Source organism: Schistocerca gregaria, chromosome 10, assembly GCF_023897955.1.
Source record: "Schistocerca gregaria isolate iqSchGreg1 chromosome 10, iqSchGreg1.2, whole genome shotgun sequence".
NCBI lineage: Eukaryota > Metazoa > Arthropoda > Insecta > Orthoptera > Acrididae > Schistocerca > Schistocerca gregaria.
This window is the reverse complement of record NC_064929.1, coordinates 222437981-222453888: the sequence shown is the minus strand read 5'-3', so window position 1 is coordinate 222453888 and position 15908 is coordinate 222437981. Positions and strand designations below refer to the sequence as shown.

The 15908-nt window shown below is 48.8% G+C and overlaps 1 protein-coding gene across 2 annotated transcripts in view; it reads left to right on the top strand.

Moving 5' to 3' along the window:
- Positions 1-15908, top strand: part of LOC126293562 (translation initiation factor IF-2-like) — an 89371-nt gene that overhangs the window by 35130 nt on the left and 38333 nt on the right. For both annotated transcript variants that reach the window (XM_049986841.1, XM_049986840.1), the window contains exon 3: positions 15071-15125. In XM_049986841.1, the coding sequence (XP_049842798.1) occupies positions 15071-15125 (55 nt within the window). The remainder of the gene's footprint in view (positions 1-15070; positions 15126-15908) is intronic.

Sequence of the window (15908 nt, the reverse complement as noted above, 5' to 3'; positions counted from 1 at the left end):
ACTGTCAGCTAAAAGCTTGTCACCTTGACATTGTGTTTTAAAGTTGTGGCATCTGCCACATTTGTGACTGAAATGGATTCATTTGTGCAGAGAAGTGCACTCCACTCGCACAAATGGACGGAAAGACACTAGTGTTACTGTTCCGACTCCAGACTTGCGCAAATTAAAGGTGTCTGGCCCCAGTAGCAAGTTAGTAAATGGGTGCAATTTCCCGTGTCCCAAGGTAGTCACTCTGTAATACAGATCAATCCTCTATTCAAGTGTAACAGAGTACCTCGAACAAAATGATCTCCCGACAGTATTTCTGAGCTTCCGAAAAGCACTCAATTCGGTGCCTCGTCCACATTTATTACCGAGAGTACAACCGTATGGCATACTGAGTGGAATTTATGGCCAGATCGAGAATTTTACAGCATGATGACACGGAGGGTTGTCAACAGGTGTGCCTCACACTAGTGTATCGGGCCCCTCACGCATCATTTCGTTCATTAGTGACCTCACGGACAATATCGATAGTAACCTCACAATTCTTGCAGGTGCTGCACTCGGCTGTAACGAAATGGCTACTTGTCTGAAAAAAGGCACAAAAACAATCAGTCACACGTCGATTAGATGTCAAAATGGTGGAAAGATTGGCAACTCGCTTTAAATTTTTGTAAAGAACAAAATGTATTATTATACGACTACAACACGACCGAGTCACAACCGGGATCTGTCGACTCGTACGCGTAGCCGCACGTAACAGTTTCCGAGGATATTAAATGGAATTATCACGTACACTCAGTTACAGGTAAAGCAGGTGGTAGACCACAGTTCGTCAGTAGAATATCGGGAAAGGAGATCGCTTACAAAACATTACTGCGACCTGTCCCAGAATATAGTGTGGGACTCGTACCGGATGGGATATCAAATGTGTACAGAGAAGGGCGGCACTAATGGCCACACAGGTTCCGAATAAACTCAACTGACAGAAGCTCGAAGACAAAAGAAAATGATCTAATGACGGAGCTTCGATAATTAGATTTAAATAATGACTCTGTCGATATACTACAACGATCTACATCTCGTGGTGAGGAGATTAGACTATTATGCCAAAAACGGTTATGTTTAGGCAGTTGTTCTTCCCGTGTCATGTACTGAACGGAACAGTAGGAAGCCCTAGTAACTAGTACGGTGGGAAATACCCTCTGTCGTGCACTTCACAGTGGTCTGCAGAATGTGACTGTAGATGTAAAGCAATGTACACTGTCCCGGCCATGCCCGAGGTCATTTTGCTGGCAATATAAAGGCTCTGTTAGGAGCCCTGAGGATATAGAACTTAGAAGCATACTGCCTCCAGTTCATTTATAACAAATCTAAATTGAGCCAAGGTTTTGACTGAATGTTGATATGTAGGGAAGCTCAGTTGACTTATGACACTACCTTCATCTGCCCACTGCAGGCTGGGAGATACTTTGTACCACTGCTGGTCACTCCTTCACGTCTTTTGCTCTCATATGGAACGAAACAACTCTCCGTGAGATACGGCGTCCCTCGTTTTGTACTTATAGCCCTCAAGTGAGGCGAACACTCGAGGCAGTCGTATCGTTCTGCAGTCTGTTAGAAATGCCGTTCCTCCAAACTTCCTCAACGGCACGTAGTTACGTAGGACGCAGTCTCTCTTGCACGTCGAAATTGACTGACAACTGGCTTCGGATAGGGGGCGCCGATTAGCAAATTTCCTACAGTGGGGCAAAATCGAATGTAAATGTTCACAGAGGTTGTGTGTGTGTGTGTGTGTGTGTGTGTGTGTGTGTGTGTGTGTGTGTGTGTGTGAGAGAGAGAGAGAGAGAGAGAGAGAGAGAGAGAGAGAGAGAGAGAGAGAGAGAGAGAGAGAGAGAGATGCCTCTATCATTTGATGACTTGTCTCCTTTATTCCTAAATTATTTACATTCAACTTTCCTCACTATATTTACAGTGGTTTAACAAAATGCGTAAACCTGAATCTAATATTACAATAGTCATACCGTAAAGTATATGTTTTAAATAGCATATAGGACAATGAATAATATTGCGATGCAGAGGGTGACCTCAGTAACATATAAAAACTTTTTATAATAATGACTAGAATGCTGCAGTTGGCTTCAAGCAGACTACTTGGTAACCAGGAAAAGGAAAATAATCAAAACACATCAGTACAATAAATACCACAAATAAAATGTAGCCAACATTACTACAGTAACTTGTCATTTCACTAAATCTCAACTTACCATACTGAAGGCTGTACATACTCAGCATATTAATGTTACATGCTAACCGTCATAACAACTTGGCACTTCTGTCATATTATATGGCATTCATTCTTTCCGGTTTTATTTTATACGATTTAAGGACCTTGTCGTGAAATCTGCTGTATTAATAGCTGTACCATTTATGTTCGTGTCACCCGTACATTGTTTTATGACTCTGCTCTCTCGCTGTTGATATCAGTGCACTGTTTATAAATGTTTTATCATTAAACGTAACAAGTCTTTTCCTAACAAGTGATCTAACACCTACTTTAACCATTTGGCCCCTTCCTTTTTTGAAATTACACGGGAAGAATTTTTAATGTGCCAACGACTATATGACATGTCGTGTATATTTTACTCTACACAGCATTTTAATGACTGGCTCGATCTAACGGTTTTTCTCTGGAGATGACCACATAGTATATTCAAACTGGCTACCTTTTATAAAGAAAGTGGAGTGATCTATACATTACAGTAAAAGGTTAAATAAACAAAAAGTAGTCTCAACTGACTTAAGTAGCGGCACCCTCTCCTCGACAACTCGCTATGTACTCGTTTATTTGACTGCAAAGTCCGCAGTCGCTCAGAGATTCACTGCCACACATTTCTCAGCTTTAAATACAATTTTCCATTACAGTAGGGCTCGACTGAATGGCAGAATAAAAAGGATTCATTCTGGGCTCACCGTGCACCGTTCAAAGATTTCCCTCTATCTCCCCGAGGGCATCGAGTAATTCACATTCTCCGACTCCGTGCAGAATCTTTCGACTGTTCTGTGTGCCTGCACTGCCGCAGCCTGAGTTTCCGAAACGGGTGCCGTGCGTGGGGTTTTCAGCTCGGCGTCCTACGTCTGCTCGTCGTAACGTATTCTAAAGCTCCTTCCAGTTTGTTCGACACATCAGTGCGAGCACTTGTTACATTTTTCGCTATAAAATGCCGTATGTCTTCCTCTCTCCCCTTTGCACCATTCCCGAGACCTGGAGTGGAAAATCAAGCCACCTATCATCTCCAGTGCAGCGCCTACTGGCACGGTGACATTTTCTCCTGGTCCCCTCCCCCCAATCCGTGTCCCTCTGAGCAGTCTGTCCCTCCATTCTAAGCCATCTCTCTTCCCTCTCAGAGGAAGAATAAAACACGTGTGTGCCCTCTAGATAGTTTTGCCTCCTTTTAAATTGAGCGTCAGCAGTAACGGAATATCACCTCTGGTCAGGTAAGAAATGGACACCCATTGTTTCTCTTTGCATAACAACAGATAGAATCTTTTCCCCTGTAATGTTTTTCTTCCTCCAAAACTTTTTTTTTGCAAGGACCTTCAATAGTGTTACTTTTGGATGTGCACAATACCAAAAAACTTGAGTATTATCTCAAGGCTTAGCCAACTTAACTTTATTATCTATTACACTCATTTGGTTAATCAGAATCTGTTAGTGTGACTAGTTTACGTAAGAACTTTGCTAGTTACAGTCACCAGTCTAAAACTTAATTATCACTTTTTGTATTATAAATGTATGTGTGACTGCTAATTCTCTGATAAAGTAGATCAAAAGCATATTTAAATAAATCAAGCAATTATACAGCTAATGTTGCAAACATGGTAATAATTTTTTTGCTCGTTTTGTTTCAGAGTAATTAGCATTCTTAGTTAAAATGTTGTTACTGGAGTAGAATCCCAATTTTGCCCAACTAGTCAGTAAATTTAATAGAAATTACCATTTTTTCTAAAAGTTGACATCAAACAAATCTTATTCCACTATTCACTCACTCAGGAAGGGAAATTTTTAATTGTAACTTGAAAAACTCTGGCTAACAACAACTGGCACATTTAGTTCTAATTATTATAATATTATAAATGGCAGGTTTTGGAAGCCATTTTAGTCAGTCTGTGGAAGGTTATAATATTAGCAAGATCTGTGCCCAGAATTACTGCACTATGTATACAGAAAAGTTAGCACAAAATGTACCAAATTTTATCTAAATTCTGTGTCTGAGAGTTTATACTGTAACTGTTTCTCAATGATTGAACAGTGACTGTTTTTCAGTGGTTGGTGGTGAACTCATAATTAGTTTCAATTACTATGACAATAGGACCAGACTGTGAACTACGTTGTTTCCAAATAATATTTACAGTGCACATAGTTTTCGTGTTGGTGTGACTGTCATACTCTAAGAACTTTGAGAACTTATGAGTTAAGGACTCTTGTGAACTTTATTCAGTAACTGTGTCATCAATTTATTTACCACAAGTTAATCATTGTGTTTAATTACTTCAGTGTTAGGTTACTGCACTCGAACAATCATACACTCCTTGAAATGGAAAAAAGAACACATTGACACCGGTGTGTCAGACCCACCATACTTGCTCCGGACACTGCGAGAGGGCTGTACAAGCAATGATCACACGCACGGCACAGCGGACACACCAGGAACCGCGGTGTTGGCCGTTGAATGGCGCTAGCTGCGCAGCATTTGTGCACCGCCGCCGTCAGTGTCACCCAGTTTGCCGTGGCATACGGAGCTCCATCGCAGTCTTTAACACTCGTAGCATGCCACGACAGCGTCGACGTGAACCGTATGTGCAGCTGACGGACTTTGAGCGAGGGCGTATAGTGGGCATGCGGGAGGCCGGGTGGACGTACCGTCGAGTTGCTCAACACGTGGGGCGTGAGGTCTCCACAGTACATCGATGTTGTCGCCAGTGGTCGGCGGAAGGTGCACGTGCCCGTCGACCTGGGACCGGACCGCAGCGACGCACGGATGCACGCCAAGACCGTAGGATCCTACGCAGTGCCGTAGGGGACCGCACCGCCACTTCCCAGCAAATTAGGGACACTGTTGCTCCTGGGGTATCGGCGAGGACCATTCGCAACCGTCTCCATGAAGCTGGGCTACGGTCCCGCACACCGTTAGGCCGTCTTCCGCTCACGCCCCAACATCGTGCAGCCCACCTCCAGTGGTGTCGCGACAGGCGTCAATGGAGGGACGAATGGAGACGTGTCGTCTTCAGCGATGAGAGTCGCTTCTGCCTTGGTGCCAATGATGGTCGTATGCGTGTTTGGCGCCGTGCAGGTGAGCGCCACAATCAGGACTGCATACGACCGAGGCACACAGGGCCAACACCCGGCATCATGGTGTGGGGAGCGATCTCCTACACTGGCCGTACACCTCTGGTGATCGTCGAGGGGACACTGAATAGTGCACGGTACATCCAAACCGTCATTGAACCCATCGTTCTACCATTCCTAGACCGGCAAGGGAACTTGCTGTTCCAACAGGACAATGCACGTCCGCATGTATCCCGTCTACCTCTACATCTACATGACTACTCTGCAATTCACATTTAAGTGCTTGGCAGAGGGTTCATCGAATCACAATCATACTATCTCTCTACTATTCCACTCCCGAACAGCGAGCGGGAAAAACGAACACCTAAACCTTTCTGTTCGAGCTCTGATTTCTCTTATTTTATTTTGATGATCATTCCTACCTATGTAGGTTGGGCTCAACAAAATATTTTCGCATTCGGAAGAGAAAGTTGGTGACTGAAATTTCGTAAAAAGGTCTCGCCGCGACGAAAAACGTCTATGCTGTAATGACTTCCATCCCAACTCGTGTATCATATCTGCCACACTCTCTCCCCTATAACGCGATAATACAAAACGAGCTGCCCTTCTTTGCACCCTCTCGATGTCCTCCGTCAATCCCACCTGGTAAGGATCCCACACCGCGCAGCAATATTCTAACAGAGGACGAACGAGTGTAGTGTAAGCTGTCTCTTTAGTGGACTTGTTGCATCTTCTAAATGTCCTGCCAATGAAACGCAACCTTTGGCTCGCCTTCCCGACAATATTGTCTATGTGGTCCTTCCAACTGAAGTTGTTCGTAATTTTAACACCCAGGTACTTAGTTGAATTGACAGCCTTGAGAATTGTACTATTTATCGAGTAATCGAATTCCAACGGATTTCTTTTGGAACTCATGTGGATCATCTCACACTTTTCGTTATTTAGCGTCAACTGCCACCTGACACACCATACAGCAATCTTTTCTAAATCGCTTTGCAGCTGATACTGGTCTTCGGATGACCTTACTAGACGGTAAATTACAGCATCATCTGCGAACAGTTTAAGAGAACTGCTCAGATTGTCACCCAGGTCATTCGTATAGATCAGGAACAGCAGAGGTCCCAGGACGCTTCCCTGGGGAACACCTGATATCACTTCAGTTTTACTCGATGATTTGCCGTCTATTACTACGAACTGCGACCTTCCTGACAGGAAATCACGAATCCAGTCGCACAACTGAGACGATACCCCATAGCTCCGCAGCTTGATTAGAAGTCTCTTGTGAGGAACGGTGTCAAAAGCTTTCCGGAAATCTAGAAATACGGAATCAACTTGAGATCCCCTGTCGATAGCGGCCATTACTTCGTGCGAATAAAGAGCTAGCTGCGTTGCACAAGAGCGATGTTTTCTGAAGCCATGCTGATTACGTGTCAGTAGATCGTTCCCTTCGAGGTGATTCATAATGTTTGAATACCCTACTGCAAACCGACGTCAATGATATAGGTCTGTAGCACCCAAAGTGCTGTAGAAGGTGTAAGTCAACTACCCTGGCCAGCAAGATCTCCGGATCTGTCCCCCATTGAGCATGTTTGGGACTGGATGAAGCGTCGTCTCACGCGGACTGCACGTCCAGCACGAACGCTGGTCCAACTGAGGCGCCAGGTGGAAATGGCATGGCAAGCCGTTCCACAGGACTACATCCAGCATCTCTACGATCGTCTCATGGGAGAATAGCAGCCTGCATTGCTGCGGAAGGTGGATATACACTGTACTAGTGCCGACATTGTGCATGCTCTGTTGCCCGTGTCTATGTGCCTGTGGTTCTGTCAGTGTGATCATGTGATGTATCTGACCCCAGGAATGTGTCAATAAAGTTTCCCCTTCCTGGGACAATGAATTCACGGTGTGTTTAACTGTCCGCAGACTGTACTAAATGATTCTCGATCTGGCCACAAACTGTAGGCGATTCGACATCAAAGTGCTATTAAAGTACTCGAATGAGAAAGTCTGTGCGGACCGTATCGCTCGAAATGCTCTACTTCAGACAGTCACTTTCCAGCCACATCGACAGAGGTGCAATCACTGATCGGTATATTGGCAAAGAAAATAAGAGAATTTGGTTTAGTTTGTTTTGTTTTAGGACACAAAAACAACTGAGGTCATAAGCGTCCATATCATAACCTTAGAATACTAACGCGAAAAAGAAGTTAAAAGCGACTAAACATTCGGTCCTATCGACGGAATAAAAGAGAGCTAAGAACGAGGACTTGCTCTCGGAGAAAGGTCCACAAAATATGCTGTAGAGACAGTGGAAGACCCAAACTAATGGTTAAATGTCCTTTGCCATATCGCTACAACGGGTAAAAGGTAACACGGTCAATAGCCCACGTGTTGTTCACTAAAACGGCCAATAACTCAGGTGGCAAACATACACTAGAATGTAAGTGGTTAAAAAAAGGGTATTCGGTCAGGAAATGGCAAACCCTCGAGCACACAGTGGTGGGGTCACCACCTAACACACGACGACGGCTAAAACGACACTTCCCCGTATGCGACCCAGCTGAAACGGCGTCCTCGCGGCGAGCCGGCAGAGAGGAGGTCGGCCGAGCCACTGGCAGAGCTTTAAGTTCCCGGAGCTGGTTCCCGCGAAGAGAAAAGCGGCGGTGGTGCCAAAGTGACACCACGTGCAAGCAGATGTCGATACGGAGATGGTCTGAAAGAAATAGAAGAGCTAGCAGGCCGCGGTGGGAGGACCGCACTGCCGGCCGCCTAGTTTCCCGTCAGACTGACGTGGCCGGGCCGGGGACCCACGTAAGCGTCACGGCATCTCTCTCGAGAGCGAGCAAGTGGCAGCTTTCTCAGAGCCGACAGACTGCGCACAGTGCACACAAGTTCAGGGGGGCACCGGGAGGCTCGGAACAGGTGACACGACTCAGAGGCCCTTGTCGCCGGAAGTACTGCGTGGCCGAAGGGCTCTGCTGGGAGCCAACGCCGAAAACTGTCGGTCCCGATGACGGACGCGCACTCGACACCGCGTTCGGCCTTAGAGCCGTCGGTAAACACGAAAGTGCTACCGCTAAGTTGTGTGCGAAAGTCGAGAAACGTACAGCAGTAGATCGAATCGGGAGTAGATTCCTTAGGAAGCAAATGACGTCCTAGATGAACGGAGGGCTGCTGCACAGAGCCGAGGTGGTGAACGATTCACGCCCACTGCGAACGTGGCAGGTAGTGTCGAGTTAAGCTGCTGCAACAGTAGCTGAAAGCAAACACCGGCGGCTAAGAGAGAAGGACACGCCTCATGCTGGCAGTCGAGTGAGTCACCAAAAATGGAGGCATAAGATGGGTGACTGGTACGGCAGACAAAAGGTACGTGTATCCGCCGAGGAGAAAACCGTGCCCCTAAGACAGTGGTACATCGGAAGCTTCTGCGTACGAGCTCTCGACTGGGTCAGTGTTAAAGGCGACAGTGGCCAGACGAGTTCCACGTCGGTGGGTTGTACCGAGGTGGCGTGACACGGATGTATGCACAGATGAATAAATGAAACACCCGTAGTCTAGTTTCGAACAGACGAGGAGCTGGTACAAATGGAGAAAGATGGCCCAGTCTCCTACCCAGAATGTACTGCCGACGACACGTGGGACATCGAGGGACCGGGTACAGCGGGCAGCCGGGTAAGTCACGTGGGAGGACCGAGAAAGTTTCCTGTCGACCACGAACCCCACGAATTTCGTTACTCCAGCGGAACAGGCCCAAGATGCAAAGATGGTGGAAGCAAAAATGCTTTTCTCAGTGCAAAGTCTCCAGGAGTAAAGACAATCGAGACATCGTCGAATACGCCACTCGAGGAGACGAGTCCTGGGAGAACTGCAATAGATCACAAAGTCGTCGACGGATAGAGATCCGGAGATGCCCGGCGGGAGAGGCCAAAGGATATAGCAAAGAGAACGGTGCTCAGCAGGGAGCCTAGAGGCACCCTGTTCGCTAGGTAGAGGTGTCTGCTGGCCGCGGTGGTCTCGCGGTTCTAGGCGCTCAGTCCGGAGCCGCGCGACTGCTACGGTCGCAGGTTCGAATCCTGCCTCAGGCACGGATGTGTGTGATGTCCTTAGGTTAGTTAGGTTTAAGTAGTTCTAAGTTCTAGGGGACTGATGACCACAGATGTTAAGTCCCATTGTGCTCAGAGCCATTTGAACCATTTAGAGGTGACTGGCAAGGCCAAACCTGCACATACTTTGAAAACTCAGTTTTTCTTAAATTTCACGAAGGGAGCGGGGCAGGTGGCCTCGAAAGCTCCACGTGTATAGAGTATGGAGAGTACCGGTCCTCCAGCAGGTGTTGTAGGTTTTCTCTGAAACAAAAAGACTGGCGCAGTCTGGCACTTCCGCAGACAACTAGTCACGATACGGGTTGACAAAGTGAAGATCCCTGGCGCACTCGAAACCCACAGTGTGCAGTGGTTAGTGGTTAGTGGACTGCGAGATTCGAGTCGCAGTACCAACTGGCCGTGAGCCGTACATTCCATCGCCTCGCAAACAAAGCTGGTGAGAGGAGTGGGGCGGTATTTGTCCTTACCGGAGTTAAGTGCGGATAAGACAGTGGCTTCACGCCGGCATCCCAGGGATGTCCCGTCTGCAGTTCTACACGTGAAGGAGAAAGTGCTCGTGCACTGGACAACGTGAACATCGTGTGGCCCCGGGGCGGAAGATAGGGATGAAGTGAGAGCGCGATCTACCTCCCTCGTAGTAAAGGCTTCACTGTAGCATTCACGATTGTGAGAGAATAAGTGTATCGCTCGCCCTTCCTCCACTCGCTTGAGGACGAAAGGTGGGGCGATACGGAGTGGAGCTCACAATCTCGGCAGAATAGCAGCCTGAGCTGTTGGGGATAGCGACAGGGTCCACGATAACAGTGTCTGCTACTGTCAGGATGGAAATTTGGGAATGGATCTCGGTCCCAGAGAGCCATGAGAGGTTGGTCCACATGACAGAAGTGGGATTTAAACTGTTAAAAGTAGTAGCAAACGAAATCCAGCTTTTTTTTTTGCTATCCCAAAGAACACACCAACACTGTGCACGTAACTGTTTGTAACAGATACAGTTTGCCATCGTAGGATGGCGATTAAAAAGGTGGAGAGCACATCTCCGCGTGCGATTCTAGTCGCGGCACGCCGCTGCCCACCGAGGGACCGGGATATGTTGTGGTAAGGAGCGAGTGCGAGGACTGGAACGTTCTGCGACGGTAAGGACAACGTTTGTAAGATATTCTGTCTGGCACCACAGCTGGAGAAATGTTCGTCAAAGGCTGCCAGGGAAGAGTCAAGCCTCCAGTCGGCCTTAGAACTGCCAATTGGTTGTATACGTAGATGGGTAGGAGACGGCAAACAGATAGCACACAGAAAATAGTCACTCGAGTACGTGTCAGAGAGAATGGACCACTCGACACAACAGGCTAGCTGGGCAGTGCAGAATGAGAGGTCCAAATGGGAATAGGTGTGTGTTGAATCTGAAAGAAACACGGGTGCTCCAGTGTTCAGACAAATGAGGTCGGGTTGACTGAGAAGGTCAGCCAAGAGGGCATCTCTCTGACACATTCTGGAAGAGCCCCAAAGGGAGTTGACATATAAGCTGGAGGAAATCTGTCCTGATGACACCAAATGACAGAGGGATGTAGAGACTACAAAGAGAAAAGGTGAAGCGAGGAAGGATAATGCTACTTCAACAGCTTGGAGCTAGATGTTCAGTGAGACGGTTTGGCTACGAACGTCACCCCGGACGAGCTGCATTACATCCGCACGAGATGGAATACGGTGCTCAGGGGGAAGGTCAAAGCGGACCGGACGGAAATGCGAGAGGTCAGATCGGTCGTGAGGGTGCAACTTTGTTTCGCAGAGGCAGAAAATGAGCAGATACTGCGATTCCAGGAGCAGCTGTAGATCCTTCCTGTCGGATCTAACGCCACGAATGTTCCATCGGAGGAGAGCCATAACGGGGGAGCAAACGAAGGGCCGTCGCCTCGGCAGCTGCCGGCTGCCGGCTGCCGGCCGGCCTTCGCTGAGCCACCGCTGTGGGGCGCAGGATGCCGCTCCCTGGGGCCTACAGAGGCATCGGCTCTCTCTCTGGGTCAGCCCGTGGGTCCGAGAGCAGAACAACTGGCTGAGCGCATGACGCGGCGACGCCGTCGGAGGGGAGCAGAGGACCGTCCGTCTGTGTCCCATTCCTTATCGGCTTTGCGGTTGGCAGATTAAACTCAAATGTTTGTCGGTCGGAGGGGCCTAAACAGCCTTCGCAGGAGAGTTCCTTTTGTCCCTGCCAGCCAGCCAGTCGTGGAGCAGTCGATTTTGCTGCAGGGGCCGAAGATTCGGTGGCTCGTTGCGCAGCTGTAGGAGGAGACAGGGATGCTGCTGTGATACTGGGCGATATTTCAACTGCTGTGTTGCATTTGAGGTTACAAGTCTGTGTGGCCACATCCTTGGTGTAGCGAGAATGGTACGGCAAGTTGCAGATGGTAAAATGCGGGGCTTTCGACTAGCCGGCAACTGGCGAGCTACTTTTTCCTTCACGCGGATTCCCCGGACGGCCCACTCGTCGAAATACACGGGACGTTCTCGGGAGGGGCTACTCGGTCGCGGTCGCCATTGGTACAGTGGGGGGACAGAGGTGGCATGTCACCCTCGTGAGCACTCCTGCCGCAAGTAACGCATTTGGCCACGTTTTGACAGAACGTGTGAGTGTGGTCGAAATGTTGACACTGGTAACAACGCATCGGAATGTACAGTCGGACCGTGACGACTTTGTAGCCTGTTCGTTCAAACGCGAGAAAATGAGGGCGTGTAGGGACCCGGACTGTATCGACCTTTTTCGTTACCTGACGGACTACAGTGATGCTCGATCACAGAGGTAAGTTTGGATTTCTCCCTCGGTTAGACCATCCAGCAGCCGAGAGTAAATAAGACCGCGTGACAAATTCAGCGTTCGACAGTCCCTGACACGAGCAGGACAGCCGCGGAGGGGCGAAGCTGTAAGCAGTTGTAGGGCACACACACCACAGTCGGCCTCCACAAGCTAAGTTCTATTACGCAAACGATAGCGGGGTTTCACGGGGCCTGCAATTGCATCAACGTCTTCTTGAATAAAAAACAGATTAACTGTAACAAAGGACTGACATCCTTCAGTATATGATAAGATGACGAACCGAGATGCAGCTGCGAGATTCTTTGAATTTAGAACCTTTAGCCTCATTCCGTTTATGTTCGGTAGACGTGAACTCAGATGGTGATTGACTGACTTCAACCCCCCCCCCCCCCTTCCCCAAAGATTGCCAGTGTCTGCCACAGTGCGCTCCTTCCAACCGGGGTCTCCTCCTCAGAGGGGGAGTAACCACCACCGACCACGAACCCTACCTGTCAACCCGGGGCTGGGAAGCCTCCGGTCGGCTGTCACACTCCAAACGTGTGGGCCCAGGGAGGAACAAGAAACATTGAGGAGCCTCAAATCCCAAAGTGGACGAAGGCTTAGAGATGGAAAACAATGAAAAGAAGAAGAAAAAAGAGATGACGAGGCGTTCTGATGTCAGACTATTAAAACCTCAGAACACGTTCCCAAAAATATCCCAGACGTGTTCCCCAAGGAGGGGAAAAAGAATAGCAGAAGCACAAACACGCAGCAAGGACAGGCTAGAGGTGCTGCAGACGGAGTCTGGGGCACTGCAGTAGCCAAGCACGAACTCGCTCGAGAGTGGTGAGCCCCCTCTGGAGAGTGGGGGGTAAATAAGGTAAAGCTGCATTTGCCATTTTATAATTTGCTCTACTGAACCCTCCTTCTGATACAATGACACTCCTGGAAATTGAAATAAGAACACCGTGAATTCATTGTCCCAGGAAGGGGAAACTTTATTGACACATTCCTGGGGTCAGATACATCACATGATCACACTGACAGAACCACAGGCACATAGACACGGGCAACAGAGCATGCACAATGTCGGCACTAGTACAGTGTATATCCACCTTTCGCAGCAATGCAGGCTGCTATTCTCCCATGGAGACGATCGTAGAGATGCTGGATGTAGTCCTGTGGAACGGCTTGCCATGCCATTTCCATCTGGCGCCTCAGTTGGACCAGCGTTCGTGCTGGACGTGCAGACCGCGTGAGACGACGCTTCATCCAGTCCCAAACATGCTCAATGGGGGACAGATCCGGAGATCTTGCTGGCCAGGGTAGTTGACTTACACCTTCTAGAGCACTTTGGGTGGCACGGGATACATGCGGACGTGCCGGTCTGGGTTCGATGACGGTTTGGATGTACCGTGCACTATTCAGTGTCCCCTCGACGATCACCAGAGGTGTACGGCCAGTGTAGGAGATCGCTCCCCACACCATGGTGCCGGGTGTTGGCCCTGTGTGCCTCGGTCGTATGCAGTCCTGACCATCATTGGCACCAAGGCAGAAGCGACTCTCATCGCTGAACACGACACGTCTTCATTCGTCCTTCCATTCACGCCTGTCGCGACACCACTGGAGGCGGGCTGCACGATGTTGGCGCATGAGCGGAAGACGGCCTAACGGTGTGCGGGACCGTAGCCCAGCTTCATGGAGACGGTTGCGAATGGTCCTCGCCGATACCCCAGGAGCAACAGTGTCCCTAATTTGCTGGGAAGTGGAGGTGCGGTCCCCTACGGCACTGCGTAGGATCCTACGGTCTTGGCGTGCATCCGTGCGTCGCTGCGGTCCGGTCCCAGGTCGACGGGCACGTGCACCTTGCGCCGACCACTGGCGACAACATCGATGTACTGTGGAGACCTCACGCCCCACGTGTTGAGCAACTCGGCGGTACGTCCACCCGGCCTCCCGCATGCCCACTATACGCCCTCGCTCAAAGTCCGTCAGCTGCACATACGGTTCACGTCCACGCTGTCGCGGCATGCTACCAGTGTTAAAGACTGCGATGGAGCTCCGTATGCCACGGCCAACTGGCTGACACTGACGGCGGCGGTTCACAAATGCTGCGCAGCTAGCGCCATTCGACGGCCAACACCGCGGTTCGTGGTGTGTCCGCTGTACCGTGCGTGTGATCATTGCTTGTACAGCCCTCTCGCAGTGTCCGGAGCAAGTATGGTGGGTCTGACACACCGGTGTCAATGTGTTCTTTTTTCCATTTCCAAGAGTGTAGTTACTTACATGCCGTTTACGTGAATCTCTATGTCTGAATCTGGACTGAAGCTGACAATTTGCAAAAGTTGCGTTTTCAATCTTCTATCCATTCATTTCTTAGGTGTTTACTGTCCATCTCAACTACCGTTTTTTGACTGTCTTTGTGCTTAAATATTAAAACCCAGACTGGCAACTGGGAACAATATATTAAGGAGGTCTGTACAATCTACGCAATATATGCCCATAATGTGTGTGTGGAGAAAGACGTGAGTGAACATTCTGAAGGTGTTGTCTAAGCTGGTGCCATAAAGAAGTAGTCCTACGTGATGCCGGGAGCAAATACTGGAGCCGCAATACTACAACGCTGAATCTGCATCTCAGAAATTAAGTATTTTGAGGGAAATGTTAAAAAATTACTCTTATCCTTTTTTGTGCGAGAAGTCAGTTCCGTGAAGTCTCTCCGTGTGTTGTCAGATATATTTTTTTCTTTTCTTTTAAATAGGCGCATTACAGGCACGACACTGCGAGAAGAACCGAACTACACTCGATGCTTGTTGTTAAATAAATGTGACTGGGCTGTGTCTGTTGCAGAGTGCTGCGCCTTCAAGAAACCGCACTGTCCTTGGAGGCGGTGCCCCTGTACCTGGTAAGTGACGCCCGCTAAGCCGGCACTCCGCGCTCACTGCAATCAGCTACTTATGCATTATTACTGCATTCGCCAAATACGAGCTCAAACATTAATGGACAGGAACTTGGTTCAGAAAAATTACTCCACAGTACCAGTGTGTAAAAACTGTTCACTACACATTTTTTTTGTACGGGAGTGGAAGGTTTCTCGGCGAATCTCTCCGACAAAATCGTCCCGAGTTATCGGCCGAGTCGTGGCACATTTCGAAGCGCTTCCCGCTCGTGTATTACTTCACCCAAAAGTGACGTTGGGAAACTCGTCGAGATGTCGTGACGGAGCGGTGCCACGACTCGGCCGATAATCCGACGAGAAGATTTCGTATTTTGTTCTCTAGATAAACACCGGCCTTCTGGCTGTGGCTGTGTCACCGTCATTCCCACTGCTCGTCATCGCCACAATCCGGGCACCGGGCGAGCTGCAGCTCGCTGGGGACTGACGAAGTGTGCCATCCGCTCGCACGTTAGGCTGACGGGTGTCTTTCTGATGGAGTGCTCGATCCCCTTCCACGAGACAATCGGTCTCCGAACAGCCGTTTCTGACAATATCGAGAATCTGTCACACATCCAGCTGTAACGACTAGCTCAGAGATTTTTGTTCTTTACTTGATGTGTGAGGTGACCATTAAAGGCACCTGACACTAGCGTAAATCTTGTTATAAGTAGCTCACGATGTGTGCAATTTCAAAAGTATTCTGACACGATCCAGTCTTTTTCTCGGCGTTGAATCCTTAAACCACTCAAG